This window comes from Poromitra crassiceps (genome assembly GCF_964638095.1).
Source record: "Poromitra crassiceps genome assembly, chromosome: 1".
Lineage (NCBI taxonomy): Eukaryota > Metazoa > Chordata > Actinopteri > Beryciformes > Melamphaidae > Poromitra > Poromitra crassiceps.
This window is the reverse complement of record NC_139623.1, coordinates 100,030,620-100,048,546: the sequence shown is the minus strand read 5'-3', so window position 1 is coordinate 100,048,546 and position 17,927 is coordinate 100,030,620. Positions and strand designations below refer to the sequence as shown.

Below are 17,927 nucleotides of genomic sequence, written 5' to 3'. Positions count from 1 at the left end.
GCAACACAGGCTCTGAACTGGTTCAGTGGTGGCACGGTGTCAGACCGGATGGGACAACAACACCTCCGCTATCGCCTCCACGTTTCCCTGTCTCTTCAAAGCCTCAATATAAAGGATTTAAGCTGGAAGATAGGCTTATATGTCGCTCATCCAGCAAGCTCATTTAACATTCTACAGTCACTTATGTAACCCTTTTTATGACAACAAAGATATACTGTCTGGATCACGTGTTGGATTTTGTGGGTCCTGTGGTCGCAAATCCGCTTCTCACCCAGCGAAAACTCTTGGCCGGGGTTTCATGAATTAGGCTGGAGTTAGTGGGAAAAGCCCAGATGCATAAAAGAACACAATTGACTGTGACAAGCGGCTTATATTCTAAAAATAGAACAGTGGCTCTGATGTGATTATGGTCTTTTGTTTAGGTCCTGTATTTTTCTCTCGTGCGCGCCTCCTGTCAGGAGAATGTTGTGGTAGATCTGCAAGTACTGTTGTTGTTCATCTGTGAGAAGGCTAGTTCCCATCTCTAGCATCAGCCTTCTCCTTTTGACAGGACCCTGCTGCTAAGGGAGGAATTAGGGGGGAGAATTGCCTTGGAGCTGATTGGTCACATGGCCACCCAACCTGCTTTTCTGTAGGCCCAATGATGGTCCACGTAATTGCAAGTCTCATCGATTGTCTTCTAAAAGGACAACAGCATGTTTTGGGGAGTTTGGCCTGTGGGCTTTTTCCACAGCAGCCATTTTGTGTCTAAAAGGCAGGGTAAACACAGGTGCAACCTAAACATTAATGAGCACTGGAACACCTAAATGGATTGGAAGTTGGAAACCCTCATTAATGTTTTGGTTGCACCTGTGTTTACCCTGCTTTTTAGACATAAAATGGCTGCTGTGAAAAAAATTGGTCAATTGGTCATCATACGCAATATCGAACTGAGAGGGTTGGCACCAATTTCTGTGTAGATAATCCTGTGCAAAACGACTGCCCAATTCAGCTGCAGCGAGTAGGAGATGGTGAAGCACCAAAGATCCTCTCACATGCCTGACAGTTGCACCTTTGTGTGATACAGGAAAACAAACATACCAATCTCTCAAGGCCCACAAACTCGCAAGGTTCATGGAAAATGATGAAAAATGACAATAACAATTCAGTAGCTTCCCATGTCTGAGTGACATCAGTCAGGCTTACACACCCGTAGCCTGGCATTGTCACCCTCTTAACAGGTGCCAGTGTGCCACACAACATGTGATCCATGTTTCCCTCATGAATATTTGGCTCCTGCTGCCAGAGTGAAAAACGTGTTCATCTGTTGTAGCGTTACGCGTAACGCCACACTTCCCCAAAGAAAAAGCTCCGGGAAGGGAGGAGTTCTCTGACAGGACTGTTAAACACCTGCGATTGCAGCCATTGTCTGGTTGCCTCAGCCGAATTCCTCCAGTAGCAAACTGTCTTTATTGGTCCTCATCTTGTTTACGCCTACTGGGTAATAGACCAGAACGCTCCTGAAGCACAGGACCATGCGTGTGCTGCGTGCTCGGTATTCAAACACCAGCTTCAGAAATGCTCCAAGAAATGCCATGTGAGATCGCGTCACTTCAGAGCAAAGCCATCTACTTTGCTGTGCATACCTCAATGAACCCTCGCAATTACCAGGCGCTGAAATGCTTGTTTGTGCTTGCCAGCAGGTGCATTGGTGCCGCCTGACTGAATCCTCCACCACATTTACGTCGCAGTGATTTCTGCTGTTAACAGAAAATGTCGGGGAGAAAAGGGCAGGTTGTGAAAATGTGTGTCCCACAAAGCGGTGTGTGCTTGTGTGTATATGCAGTGTGTGTATTTGTGTGTATATGCAGTATGAGGACGCTCATTCTAGCACCTATATGTTGATGATGACACCGGTGTGCAGCAGCTCCATTGCCTTAACCTGCTTGTGTATTGTGAACGTCCGTTGACAGCGGAAACACTGCAGCTCCCCAGTGGCCTTCATGTTTGTTGTTCCATAATGAATGCCTTCCTCTTCTGGCCATTAGGCTGTAGCCTACCTGCCTCTCACTGGGGAAAGTGCTGAGATGAACACTGGCTCCGCAGCGCCCTGCTCCCAGACAATGACAAAGCCTTGCACACTGATGGCAGCTGTATGACACTAGGAGGTTTCTAAACGGCTTCTTGTACAACAAGACTTCACCACTTGAAAGTCATTTAACCTGAATGATTTCCAGACTAGTTGTGCACTTTCAAGTGGCAGAAACCATCTCTGATCTGATGGTCTTAAAAAATGCTATAATACGAAAGGCAAAGTTAGGAATTTTGCTCTGACAGATTGAGTTGATGTCTTTAGGGCTTTCGCAGAGTAAGATCATCTCACACTTCAAAGACGACCGCTGATGACCTACCAACCAACCAACCATTAAAAAGCAGGGTAATTTGTATAACACTCAAGAAAAACATAACACCATAATAGATGCCAGGTGGCTGATAAGCTACAATGTCTCTTCAGGTCATTAATATAATATGGGAAAAAGACAATACATCAGAAATCCTAGCTGAAGTAGAACAAAAACTAATTTCCACACAACGGAGGCTTGCATTATTAAATGAGCGCAGTGAAAATCTTTTATTTTGTCATTCAAATAACACACTTAAGCTTAATTAAGGAGACTGTGGAGGATTCAGCCAGGAAAATAGATGTTCATAACTAGATTTGGCTTTATTGTTTGGTCTCTACAGTGAGAAAGTATATCTCTCACCCCATTAGGCTGAAACACAGTGTGTAGGAGAGAAAGCCAGCCATGCTCCCTCAGAGGATGTTATGGATGATTTGATGACTGCTCTGGGCAGCTCTACGGCAACACAGTATATCACAGAGCTACAGTACAAGGCCCCACCAGACTACAGTCCATATAAACACATTGTCCGAGTGCCAAGTGTCCCGGCAGGCCCTTGTGACACACAGAGCAGTCACAGAGGTCACAGAGCAACAGAGGGCCAAGGTCACAGAGCAACAGAGGTCACAGAGCAACAGAGGTCACAGAGCAACAGAGGGCCAAATTTAATCCCATGACGACAGGTCCATCTAGAGCCTCGTACATCATCGCCCGTCTTAACAAGAGTCGAACAGTTTGGCAAATGTAACTACTGTTTACTAGGGATCTCGCGTGCTACGCGCTAGGCATGGGTCGATTTCCAGTTTTACCCGTTCGGTTCGGTGTACGAGCCCAAACCGGTTTGATCACGTGCAAACCTTTTTTTTTTTTTTTTTATATAAAAAAAAATAGTGCCAATCCATTCTGATTGCACCATTTTTCGTATTAGCCTCTTCTCAAGTTGCACTAGTAGGCAAAAGTCTTATTTTGTTTATTATGTTGATGTTTGAAGAAAAGTTAAGCTGAATAGTTATGAGAAATAAAAACAGTGTGTTGTTACAGTTAAATGGTTCTGCTTATTTTTATTCAGTGTTAGTGCTGGTTCACATACCAGCTTAGAGGTGCATTATCGCCACCAACTGCAGTTGCATTAGTCATTCATGGGGTACACTATTTTCTTTTTTTCTTTTTTTTTGTAAAATTCGATATACCGATTTGATACGTTTTTTTAGGGAATATCGAACCGGTTTCAAAATTTTCAAACCGACCCATGCCTACTACGCGCGCTCGATTCCTAGGCTCCAAGCTGGCCCTGCAGCTCGCATTCACAGCTCGCCCACCGCAGCTTGGCTGCTGTGTGGTATGGTATGGTATGGTGTTTATTCTTAATCCCCGAGGGGAAACATGGTTTGCCACCAGAGCGAGTACAGATACACAAACAAGAAACAGTAACATACAGCACAATAACAATAACACAGTAGAAAGAGAGAGAGCCTCACAATGCAGAGCTAGCAGTGTTCATTAAAGAATTTTACAGAAGCAGGAACAAAGGACCTTCTAAATTGCTGAGTAGAGCACCGAGGCATCAAAAGCCTATTACTAAACGAACTACGCAGGGCATTAAATACATTATACCTGGCCTTCAAAAGAAAGAATAGAGTTGTTTTCTCCTTGTTCTCTTGGTTATAATCATCTCCAAGGAATCAGGGGGAAGGCCAATCACTGAGCCAGCCTTTTTAATCATTTTGTTTATCCTATTTCTGTCCATGACAGTGAGGCTGCTGGATGTCAGATTTATGACATTACTGATGATGTCACAGTGGGATTTATGACATCACTGATGATGTCACAGTGGTGTCACAGTGGGATTTATGACATCACTGATGATGTCACAGTGGAATTTATGACATCACTGGGATTTATGACATGGGATTTATGACATTACATTACGTCATTTGGCAGACGCTTTTATCCAAAGCGACTTACAATAACACATTTTTTGTCAGCAATAGAGCAATCAACTATGGAGCACAGTCTACAACTTCTGAAGGAACAGTGGTACAAGTTTAGGTTAGGTTTTTTTTTTTTTTTTTTTTTTTTTTTTTTTTTACATTTGATGACATCACTGATGATGTCACAGTGGGATTTATGACATCACAGTGGGACAGAGAAACAAACGGAGCCCTAGCTCCCATTTATACTGATGATGATGATGATCATGATGTTGTTGTTGTGTTGACATTGTTTTGGGAAGAGTGTTAAAGTCAGATTTGAGTTGCACCTTGTGAACAACAAGAAGGGACGAGCATCACTACTCCCTAGACTGTGCTTCATTAACTCGAACAGACATAGGCCTACAAAAACCTCCTTCGCCAAGCGTTAGCTTATGAAAGTGCCTGTTATCCTGTTCTGTTATTGCTACCCTCCACTGCTCAGAACAGCAAAGCCTGCATGGTTAATTCTGACCAGCAGATGGAGCACATTCAGTATTGAATCGGACTCATTCCTAAATCACATTAGTTGAATGGGCTCACTCTGGAAAGCAGACAGTAGCAAATACAAAGGTCTACTGTCTGTTTTTCCATCATGCTCTCATTTATCTCAGCACAGTTATTGCAGCTAATAGGGAAGTAACACAGTTTAGTCCCTCATTTTGATCAGTCCTTTAATTCCTCTGAATTAAACTCCTGACTCACCACAGCCATGCCCCCTAAATGAATAATGCATCACAGTCTTTCTTTCCAGTTCACTACCTGAATCTGCTGCCCAATTATTACACTCTGTTCTGGTCTGTTGGTTTTTCCACTTTTCCACATTAATTTACCCACAAATGCCATCTCCTTCTATCTCTCACTAGATGAGGAGACACTTATATCACAGGTCTTAGTTCTCACGACGCCTCTTGAATCACATACTGTATGGGCACAGAAGTGTAGGCTACTTTGGCTGGGAATGTGAAAGTCTTACCTTATTCGACTGTTATTATGGTGGAAGTCAGATGGATGTCATTCTCCTGGTTGCCATAAAGCACCACACTTGATGGCTATGAAATATCCAGCAACAGCCTGGAAATTGGTTTGGTTTGAGCCGAGTTGCATTATTTATCTTGGATCAAGTTTTTCCCCGTGTTTGTTTATGTATTTATGTATTTATTTGTACAGATTATTTTGTCAAAGTTAATTTTTCATACCCATGCTCTGAATTATAATAAAGTTCAGAAGTCTGGCAGTGTTACCAATCAACAATGTGAACCTGAAATAATTTTTTTCAAATCAATTGTATAAAATGAATAAAAACATATAAGAATTTGCCTATGACACACACATGTATGCGTACAAAAGCTACCAAATACATCTATGCAGATGGAACCCTGTTCTGTATCATTTTGAGTTAAAGTGGTGAATTTCATGCGATAAAAAATAAATGCCCCACATTTTGGAATAAAACCTCAGTTCGTAACTTCTGTTTATCTATTTCTGGATGAGATAGCCATGTGTGCAAGCGTGTGGCCAGGTTCTCATCAGCAAAATGAGACCATTTTAATTTCTCTATTATTTCACTCCCTAGATTAGAAGTTAGATTGCATAAGGACGGCTATTCTGATGATAATGTCATCCAGTCTGCAATAGACCAATCTGGGAACCCATCGGTCACGATTGTGATGTCATCAGTGATGTCACTTGAGCAATTGTGATGTCATCAGTGATGTCTCTCGACAATTGTGATGTCATCAGTGATGTCACTCGAGCAACTGTGTTTGCACAATTGTGATGTCAGTCAGGCAGTTGTGATGTCATCAGTGATGTGACGTCACTCGAGCAACTGTGGTAGTATGACCCGATGGCGCCTAGGTGGGTGGGCGGTGTCTCCCTGTGTGTCAGTCACGATTTTGGGAGGCCGTGGAACAGGCGATTTCCATAACTGCAGCAATGTCACATCATCTCCAGTCTCCATCCTAGGAAGCGGCCTAGTCTTCTCTTTAGTTAAAATTGGCTAAGTAGGTGATGGTGTGGGCGGCGGCGGTGTCTGTCATGATTGTGATGTCATCAGTGAATCCTTCCTGTCTGACGATAATAAGTGGTGGGAGTGTAAGTAAGGAGAGGAGGACAAGTGCCGCATCATCTCCAGAGTCTCCGCCCTAGGAATCGAGCACGCGTGTAAAAAAATAAAAAAATAACTGTGCCAAGCTCGCTCTACAAAATGGGTAAATAAATACACTGCTACAAAGCTGACAACTTCCCTGTTTCCATACATTAGCCACAGGATTAGCAAGTTCCACTCACCATAAATGCCATACTGCGGCAACTTTAAGTACCATGGTTACACATGTTCCTGAAAAGTAATATTTTGTGGTTTAAATAATGTTGCTGTATTTACAGTATATGCGCACAGTGTGTTAAATAAAGACTCTATATGTGACAATTCACTGACATGGTGGATGTGAAGTTGTTTAAAGGGGACCTACTATAGGTTGAGGCGATGTCTCGTCATAGACGCTGGGTTAGCTGGCTCAGCCTGGCTGGAGTGGGGTAAATCTCCCGTTCTATCCATTCAGCAAAGTTAGAATTTAGCTGATAGCTCAGCCCAGGCAGACACGATCGGGGATTTAACCACCGCAGTAAATGCACATTTGAGCAGAAGTCTTGTGTTCTGCTCTAGAACCCCCAAACCTGTAGTTTAGAGCCGCAGCACCGTCCTTTGGTGAGTCAGCCCATTGAGATATATTGGCGGTTTTACCCCACTCGCGCGCCAGCCGTATAACATTTTGTGGGCGTTCCCACACATGCCGACTGTCTGTTTTTTTCTCTGGATGTCAGTTATATATAGTTATGATATAAGATATGGCTAAACATGGTCAAAGTTCTAAAACTTGAGGTTAACGTATAAATGCTGCCTGTAAGTCAAAAACCCTCACAGAAGGCGATTAACAGCTGAAGTGAGGGAGAAATTAGCTGTGCTGAAAAACAACTAAAACTGAAATGGAAGAACTACAGTATACTGTATAGTGTGTTTGAGGGTACACAAAGGAGAATACTGTCACAGAGGACTAAAGAGATGATTTACCATTTAAATAAACTAGAAAATTTCACATTTGAGAAGCTGGAATCAGAGAATTAGGAAATTTTTCCTTAAAGGGGGACTTTTCCCCCCAGATATGTGACAAAACGGCATGCTGCTTATTTGAAAAAACCTATGGGAAAAAACAAGAAATTCTCCTCTTGTCTCACTATACTCTTTGGCTGTGCTCAGGTCAGGAATTTTTTACCGGAAATCGACGCCATGAGAGTTTGCCCACCGCCTAAAAAAAAAGTTATATGAGAGCTACAAAATCTTTATAAATATCAACAACTAGCCAACCAACGCTGGTGGCCTGTATGGAAACAGCGTTGCTCAAAATGGTTAAAAGTTATATCAATTTGGTCATTCAGTGGCAAATTACTTTATTGCCATTGACTCCCATGTAACGATCGTTAACGCGAGGTTATCGGCCGGCGGCCGCAGCAGAACACAAACCCAGGACAAACCGCTCTGAACACGCTCTAATGTAATCACAATGGGAGATTTCTGCACGTTATTAACTTGTCCAACTTGTCCTCTACACCACCATGAAGTCCGTTTTTAATTTTCGTTTGGGGCGTTTTTCGTGATTCATGTCAAAAGGTGCAGTGCGCCATGAAAGAATCACCCCTCTGCCTTTGCCTCTCGTTTAGCGCGAGACCCGTTTTGCAAGTAGTCTGCAGCTGGGCCGCAGCACAAACACAACATTCTCCCCCTCCCTCCTCCTGGTTGAGTGGTTCTCAATGTGGGGTCAGGGGACCACCAGTGGTCATTGAGAGGATTCCAAGATTCTCTGTTGTCTCTCAACAGCCCTTTTCCCACATGCGCTTTGTACCGCAAAATGACCGGAACGTGGTGTAATGCCTGCATGTGAGAAAGGCGCCGTGCCGGTATAAGCGCGACCCCGTCGTCCCCGACATTTCACCACTTTCGACCTAGTCAGAAGAGCGGTATGCTTTTAAGGGGACGCAAGTGGAAACGGTTCCAGTCATTTTCCGCGACAGCGGTCCTTCAATCATGGGCGAGGAGTAGCCTACACACGTTGCTTAATGTTCCAGCGGGTATAATCTAATCATTCGCGCACATTAAAGCAAACTGGCGAAATTATCTTGTGATAGCCTAATAAGAGCAGTAGCCTATGTCAGCTTGCTGATTTCCGAAGGCAACCCCGGACACATCAAACGAAGCCAGTCTGCTTTCTCTACATACATACAAGCGTTGAGCAGCTTGCAAGCCTTTCTTGCTGTGTCTGTCCTTGGCTGCTGCTCTCGAGCAGAGAGGGGAGGGGGAAATCGGCTGTGTTGATTACGCTGGCGGCTTGACGCTGCTCTTAAGTCAAACGAGTGTGATTTATTGTGTGACAACTGACAAGCGAACTTATTTCGAGTTTTGCCGACCCCCAAATAAGCTCCCCCCTCCCCCCGCCCCCCCAACATACAGGAAAATTCGCTGATAGATTCCCACATGCGCGAGCCGAAGTGTGAAGGGAAATGTCCGATATTGACTTACAGGTAATTTTCCAGTACGCATGTGGGAAAACGGCTAACCTAATATGGAATTCTGGACAAAATCATATCTAGGTTACATTAAAAAAACGTACAGCAACACAATGCCATTTCCTTCATTTTATTTCTATTTATGATTATAGTGGCTTTTATTGATAGTATTATGTTACATCACCACATGGCCATCTTGGTAGGAAAATAACAGGTGATTGTAATCAATTAACAGGTGATTAACAGGTCAAATGACACAAACAGCCAATGAGCTGTGTGTATTGTAGCGCCATATTGGTAGGAAAATGCTTGTGACATCATGGGAATAGGCTTGGAGTTGTGAGAAGCCGGGAAAGGGTACAGGGGGAGTAGGGGAGTTACTATCTTGAAATCTCATAGTCTTTGGTTCATCGTGTCAGGTTGTACCACATTTTGTGCAGTTTTGAGGGCAAAAAAAAGCAGGGTTGAACCATAGAGGGCACTTATGCGGCTGAAATGATACAAATGATACAATGGTAACAGTTTGTCTCAAATGTGGAAATTCTGACCAGAATTCTTCACACACACACCCCCAAAGTCATATTGGTTAAAAGCTGAAAAAAAGTGTTTTGGGGGTAAGTTACACTTTAAAGAAATGGCTCAAAATTATGAATAGATTATTAATGTAATATTTGGCAATGAATCGAAGAATTTACTAATCGTTGCAGCTCTTTATCAGTTTTTATCAAATGTTTTTTTTTATATTTTCAAAATACGTAGCCTATTTGTATTTCAAATACATTTTTCAGACCAGTATTTTGTATTTGTATTGTGATACATTTTTTGAGCATTTGTGTCAAAATACTTTTTGATGTATTTTCGCCCATCTCTGAATGTAGGTCATTAAAATACACGTTGATTTGTAGGTTTTTGACATGAAAAAGTTTGGAGGTGCCTCCACAATGGCCCCCTGTAAATTACAGTTAGGCTGCTGCTGTAAATGGAGCCATACAGTATCACCAAACTGCTTTGCACAGCTTGACTCCACTAGGGGCAAAAAAAGTTAGCAGTTGTTGACGTGTTTCAGACAGTTCCTGTTTCGGAATGTGTGGTTACGTTAGAGGCTTTCACACCGCGAGTTGAAGCCTGTCTCCCTTTTTGTCAACACCGCATTTTGCGCAATGACCACGGGGTTCATGTTTTGAAAGCGTGTTTTAATAGCTGAAGTTCAGCAGCACTATGGACTACATATTCTCCTTTACGGGCAGCAGCGCCAGAGCTGTCAGGGAAGCAATCTCCCACAGACTCTGGGCCGAAAGTGAGCCAAGCCAAACCGAGCCGCACCACACCGGGCCAGCACCACGTCACAGCAGCACATTCAGCCCCAAAACAGGTTAGTTCCACCTGCACGCGTTGTCTGTCTGGACAACTTTGGAGATGTTTACTCGTCCGTTAGTAAACCCCAATATAACGTTACGTGCTTTCGTCTATACAGCTGCAAGCCAAACTCCGTTCAGAAATACGTCCGTTTAATGTTTACTCTCTTGTCGATAAACGTACATACCTGGAAGAACATGATTTTCTGACTTTCTACTAATCCCTATGATCGGCATAATCCAACTCACCAAGCACAGTTTACTTCAATAAAATTGTAACTTCTGGAATCTGCCAGCACTCCGATTTAAGGGTATAAGGGCGGTATAGCGAACAGTGTGAACCTATAAATGTTGCAGATTTTATTACCGACCTATTAAGACCTCAACTTTATCTAGAAGATCCGACATTTTATTCTACAGTGTTTGAAGATGAGTAGGACGACATTAGGCTTAATGCCATTGCCAGATTTGTTTGTTTGTTGTTTTTAGCTGAAAGTGCGTGCTGCTGTGTGAGTTGACGTTCTGTCAGCTGAGCTGAGGCTCAGGCAGGCGCAACATTGTTTCCTCTGAGCGAACGCTACTTTAAAGTCGCTCAGAGGAAACAGTGTTGTAGTAGGCCTACTGTATCTGTAATGGAGATAGTCTGGCAAGCAGACTAGTAATTATGTAACGTTAGCCTACAACCAGACAATGAATTATTTTTTATTTCGAAGTGTGTGTGTGTGTGTGTGTGTGTGTGTGTGTGTGTGTGTGTGTGTGTGTGTGTGTGTGTGGTGGTGTGTTTATGTTTTTATTTTTTTGATACCCGAGTTGGAACAAGACTCGACCATTTAACAAAAAAGAAACAAAACTGTGTGGGATTAGCATAAAGTGGGCATGTGGGCTAAGAACTCTGATGCTCTCTACAAGAAGGGGCAAAGCCGTCTTTACTTTCTGAGACGGCTGAGGTCCTTCAACGTCTGCCGGACCATGCTGAGGATGTTCTATGAGTCGGTAGTGGCTAGTGCCTTCCTGTATGCGCATACAGGAAGGACGCCAACAGAGTCGGCTGCACAAAACACCCTTAGCTGCACAGAACACCCTTAAATCTTGTGCTTATGTTTTCCTTAAAATGTTTAACCTTAAGGAGAAGATTTAAGGGTGTTTTGTGCAGCCGATTCTATTTTATCGACACCTTAACTCTGACTCTAAGGGAAATATTAACCTAAGGTGCTTTGTGCAACTGGGCCCAGGTTCTGAAGAGAGCAAACTTAACAGGCAATGCAAAAACATTAAAGCCAGCCTTCTTACAACACTGTCTGACTACTGCACACACATGTACAGTAGAAGGAACTTCACTTCCTTGACAGTGTAGTCATATGACTTAACAGTCTCTACCAGTTGGGTTGTTGTGAGGACACGGGGGGGGGGGGGGGGGGGTAACAACTGAGGCAGCTCAAATATTTCAGATCACCAGTGCATGCTTAAACATCAAGCCAGCGTGTGAGATCAGCTACTGTAGCAGTGCATGCTTAAACATCAAGCCAGCATGTGAACAAGTATGCCAAAGGCTTTTCACGTACAGTAGGGGAGGGTCTCTGACTATGTTAGATAGACTTTCCATGTTATTGTCTTCTCACTTTGTTAATGGTGAAACCCATCAGTACCTTCTTTGACTTTGAATTAAGTGTGCCTATTGAAATAAAAACCAGAACAGGATCTAAGCTTTCTGCAACAGTCTTCATCATCATACGATCCATTGAAATAATGCTCCACACAATTAGCTGCGATTAATTGGCCATTTTGAAAAGAGAGAATATTGCGGTGTGAGGGCACATTGTCACGCCACTCTCTTGTGTACAGGGGTGGCAGCTCATGCAGAGTCATCAGGCTCAGAGCTCGGTGGCGGGCAGGTTAATTGTTCCATCTAATTAGATCTCTGCTGCTCTTGAAACGCCATGGATGACAGCCTGGTTCATTAGCAGTCCCTGTACCTGTCTCTCCAGCACCAGAGTGGACCGCGGGGGCAGCTCGTGTCTGCAGGCTACGGCCCTGCTGAGGGCGGAAAGAAACTAGGACTGGGACTAACTAGACATGGAGGCTGGTAGTGTAAGTGGCAAGATGATGAGAACTTTATGGCAGAAGGTAGCTGTGTAAGAAGTGAGTACAGTATACTGTAGGTACTGCTGTGATGCTACAGTATGTTCACATTATGGGCTACAAAAGCTGTAAAACGGTCTGGCATAGGTGCCCAGGTTGACGCTTTTTGTCATCATCATGTTGTGGTATATTTAGCGTATACCACACTAATATACCGCAGTTATGAGAAAACTGAGAAAACAAATGGTAGTTAGCTAGCCTCCTAGCCTCGCAAACAGGAGCTCCGCACCACAATACCCAGAGTGCCTTGCGGTACTGTTTACTGTTGTCTCCTGCTAGTGATGTCATCAGACAGCTAGTTAGCTGTTTGCTAGCTAGCTGCCTACCTAAAGCGAATCCGAGATCGAAGATGTTGACTAGAGAGTAATTGCATCACCTTCGCTGAGATTCCATTTGTATAGATCATATATTTTATGTGTCATCGATAGACAGTTCTTTTTTCTGTTTTTCTTTTATAAAGTACAATTGTGTAATACTAAGGTTTTGATATTTCAAGGACCCCAGTGGAAATAAGCAGGCTTCTAGTTTGTAATTTTAAGCTGCTTTAGCCTACTGGGCTATCCTTGGATCATTTTACTTTTCGATTTACATATTGTGTACTTTTGTTTTTACTACTGTATTAATGTATATTTGTAATGCTTTTATGTATTCTTGATCCGAAATAAACCAAACCAAACCAAATAAATGGAAACATTAGCGTTAACTAACGTTAGCACAAGCATTAGCCAAAGTTAGCTAGCTAACTGTCGTTGCATTAAAAAAGAAGCAACGTGAGACAAACTGTGAACTATGATCAAATCTATTTATTTAGCCTAGCAACATGTCAGGCTGTGATACAGTATATGCTCATTATCCAACACCTAAGCATGACCCTTAAGGTCCTTACACATCGGGAGCATTTTTACGTTATTACGCGCGATTAATTCGCACGTCAATAATATTTTCCGAACCTATATCAGTCAATGCAACCGTGCATACCAATGGCAAAGTTTCGCTGAGCGTTATTGCAGCGTTTATTTTTTTGGACCAAGGTTGATTTTTCAGAAATTCGCTTCCGACGTGTACACATCTGTTGCTGTGATTGACAGATGGGTCAAAATTCGCATCCCAATTTCGTGCTGTATATTCGCATTGCTGTTGGTGTGTAACAGCCTGTGTGGTATAATGAGCATATACCACGGCCTGTCACGGTCTATTGCTTAAATATATAATCGTTCTTATTCATTGAAATAATGAATAAAGTACAGAACAAAGTACCCGTAACTATAACTGGCCTACCCTAACATCTCTCTACTCTGTTTGATTCGCGCTTCACCATGTCATCGGTGTGTGGAAAAAAGTTCAGGATGGATTAACTGCAATTTCAAATTTCAGATTCAATTTGACGTGCAATTCTGTACAGAAAAGTGTACACATACTATGTGTAGGCTGTCTTCCTAATAGGATTATTAGAGTATTATTATTAAGACAGAAAGACACCATTAGAGACACAGTGGCATGAGGCATGCAAACCCACAGCTTCCAGCTACAGTGCAAACACAGAGCTTCAGCATAAAGGCCTACAGGCGTTGAGACAGACATCCAGTCTCAGCCGTAATAAATCGGCTGCATATGACCCTTGACGTCTTTTTGAATTCACCATAACCCTGCTGAGTCTGACTGATTCTCTGACATGGACTTGACTCTGGACATTTACATCCACCTGGATTGTGTCAGCGAGGTGGCCAGTAAATCACATTGTAGTTGTCTCTCTCTGCCCATATATTAACCGCAGATGATGCAGCAATGTCACAGTGCGAGAAGGTTTGTCCTCCTGACTTTGAGCTCCTTTCTACATCCGGGGGTCTCTCTATCCCCAAGGGTGTTGCTTCAATTATTTGTCGCTGTTGTTTACATTCACCCCAAAAGCTGACGCCCAAGACTGCTGCATTTATCAGTGTCATGTGAAAATTGCAATCTGACGCTCTTGACGGTCCAAACGTCATCATGGGTGACTTTAATTTTGAGAAGTCTTTGGACAGTTTTTGTCAGTATGTCCCTTGCCCTGCACACCATAACAAGACACTGGATTGCTGTTATGGCGCTGTCAAGGGAGCTTAAAGTCACTGGTTAGATTCCCATTAAAGTCACTATACACTATACAACACTATACAAACAATACACCTGCTCCACACTTCCTGAACAGCAAGGTCAGTACTGAGGACAGTTCCCAGGCTTTGCACGGATGCTTTGACTACATGGACTGCTCTGTGTTTCAGGAGTCAACAGTATTGATGACTTTGCAGACACAGCATGTACTAATGATAACAGTCTATCCCAATAACAAACTGATGTGGTTACTATGAGGCAAACTAGAAAGGATGCTACTAAAGAAATTAAGCTTAGCAGTAACAGCCTTAGGTCTGTATGGAGAGAGTTGTGTTTTCACATGACAAGATAAACAATGCAGTGATTAAGCCTGAAAGACTTGAACTCAGACATGTGGCCATTGAGCTGAATACAGTAGCTTTTATAGAGTACCACAGGGATGATGTATTTTTGTAGTCAGCTATTCATGCTAGTTCCCAAGTCCAGACGTCAATGGGATTTTTGTATGGGGATTTCGGTTTAATGCATGAAATAAGGTCTGTGGTTAACACCAAAGTTTATGAAACAGTGAACTTCGTGTTCAGCAAGATAATCTTGAGGACCACTTTTATGACTTTTGAAGCGTTTTCTGAAAATCGGGATTAAAAAACGCATCATGCTTTGAAAATCATAAAAGTTCACTGTTTCCTAAACTTGTTTTAACCACCAAACTTATTTCAAGCAATTAACCAAAATACCCATACAAAAATCCTTGACTTTTAGACAAAGGAACCGGAAATGCCAACATCCAGGACTCATTCCTGCATAACTGCCGCTAAGGAGGTGATGTTTTCAGTGCCATCAGAGACTTTTCAATATAGAGACAGGGTTCGGATCCAACTCACAAATTTGCATATCATAGACTGTATTTCACCGGCCACTATCAACATGAATGTGTGTGGGGCCCTGCATGCATGTGTTGTAGCGGGTGTCGTGTGACAAATAAAGACTGCTGTGTCCGTCCAATATCATAGCAGACTGGAGTATTGGCCTTGGTGGAGGTCTGCACTCTCCGAGTGCACTTGTAGTTTACCTGTATGTTTTGACTGCCATGACTTTAATAATGAAAATAATGAGATCTATATATAGGAAGACGACAGCTGGCATGGTGCTGAAATAGTCTTCTCTGTTCAGGAAGTCAGTTATTTAAACAAGCAAATGATATCTAAGGGAAGGTACTTGACCTATTCTGAGCAACTCGATTGCTTCTTCTTTTTAATCCTCATTTTTACAAAATCACTTCAGCTGCAGAGTACCTAGTCTCTAGACTCTAGGTAATATATAACGGTTGTTCCCAAGGCCAAAAAGAGCAATCCCAGGGAGTTGAATGATTTCAGGCCTGTAGCATTAATTTCCCTAGTGATGAACACAGTGAAACCGATTAAAACTATATCCAGAATCAATTTGATAATGCATGAGATACATTGCATTTGCATATAGGGCAGGTGTGGCCGATGCTACAATTTCTTCATCTGCAAGACTTTTTCTTCAGCCTTAAACGCCGTCCAACTTTTTTCATAGAAGCTCCTCTCCCAGATCTGGACTTAGTGGGGTGGGCAGTGGACTTCCTTACTGTAGGGCAGGAGTGTAGTGGAACTGCATTTACTTTGAAAGGAGGTAGAGTTTACTCACCTATTTTCAGATCAACTGTCAATCAATGAGGGGAAACAAGGTGGGTAAACTACTCATTTTGTATAGTTTACCCACCTCTGTATTTACCACTACACCCTGTAGGTTAGAGATGTGCGGGCCGGGCTCCAGTTATAACCGCGCTGACCGCGGATATCCCCCGCGGGCGGGGCGGATCATAAAAATAAACATTCTGATTAATAGCGGATGGGTTGCGGGTGGGTGAAATGATGTATCATTAATGAGGAACATTAATATTAATTACGTTATCTAGTCTATGAACATATTTTAAGCTTCATTTTTCGTCAGGCACCGAAGGACCCAAAGCAGTGGTAAAGAAATAGCCATGCGTCTGTTGCGTCAACATCAATGGGATATGCCTGCTTTCTTACTCCTTATATCAGTGGTTCTCAAATGGGGGTCCGGGGACCCCCAGAGGTCCTTGAGGGGGTTCCAGGGGGTCCCCAGCCATAAGGGGGGTACTTTATATTCGCTATAATTCCATTCATAAGTAACACACTATTTTGGTCATGGGTTTTATACACTTTCTGTAATAAAACATCTAAAAGCATCAATCTTATTATCATATGGGGGACCATGGGACAAAATCCTAACAAATGGGGGTCCGTGGTCTAATTTTTGTCAGTTTAGGGGTCCTTCATGTGAAAACATTTGAGAACCACTGCCTTATATGGTAAATGATGTCACCAGAACGTCAAACAGGAGTCTCCACTGAAGACACGTTCAGAAGAGAAGACACGCTCGTATTATTTTCCCATACAGGTCAATCCAGTCTTGATCTAAACTTAAAGCTATAGCGTTAGCCTAGTATGCTACATGGACAAGTGCTGGACTGGATTAGAATACAGCATGGACGTTTATTTGGTCTTGACTGCAGCGATCACACCGACGGCAGCAGAAACAGTATGTTCATCTCCCCAAATCGCTCATTTATAGCATTGAAAAATGTTGGGTGCACGGCGGGCACGGATCTATAAATAGTACGAAATAATTTGCGTGGATTTATGGCGGGCGGATGGTTCATGCATACACGCGCATTAGGCTGACAGAAAAGCTCATCCGCGCATTTCTACTGTAGGGTGTTTGGGTTAACGTCATAGAGCCATATGAAATCCATTTAATTTTTTCCCAAATTCTATTTTATTTTTTCCAAATTCTGTTTTTTCCGTTTTAATTGTTCTGAATTGAGGTTTTGCTTTTTACACTCATTTTACCATCAGAAATAGTGTCTAATATGTGGGGATCAATAAATCTCCACAATTTAATAAGATATAACAATCAATTTACACAACAATGCACTATTTCTAACAAGTGGTTCAAGTCAGAAATACAGTAGATGACTGTACAAAACATTCTATATCATTTTTATGTTTGTAAAGTGCTTTTAAGCTTCTCATTGTGTGCTTCAAGTAAAGAAAAAACAACTGAACAAAACATTCACTGAATGAACACAAACATCAGAAAATGCTTCAAATACTATTATATTTTGAAAGTTATAACAGGAAGTGGTGGTGTTTATCGTTGCTAACTTGAATGAGTCTACTAGAGAAAGAAGAAATTGTGTAAAAACGGCATGGGTCAACTGAATAAGAATACACAGCCACAATTGAAACTTTTCCATCTTCAAAAGTGGATATTTCGTCTTTCATTCCCTGTTGCCATCTATACTAGAGCCCGACAGATACTGGATTTTTGAGGCCGATACCGATATTAGGGAGTAAAAACATTCCGATAAAGATATA

At 42.5% G+C, this 17,927-nt stretch overlaps 1 protein-coding gene across 2 annotated transcripts in view; it reads left to right on the top strand.

Moving 5' to 3' along the window:
- The first annotated feature begins 10,092 nt into the window (after positions 1–10,092).
- Positions 10,093–17,927, top strand: part of oxr1a (oxidation resistance 1a) — a 108,463-nt gene continuing 100,628 nt past the window's right edge. Inside the window, exon 1 of one of the 2 annotated variants that reach the window (XM_083641743.1) lies at positions 10,093–10,286. In XM_083641743.1, coding sequence (XP_083497869.1) covers positions 10,133–10,286 — 154 coding nt within the window. In that variant the 5' untranslated portion in view covers positions 10,093–10,132. The remainder of the gene's footprint in view (positions 10,287–17,927) is intronic. The other variant, XM_083641742.1, reaches the window with a different exon arrangement.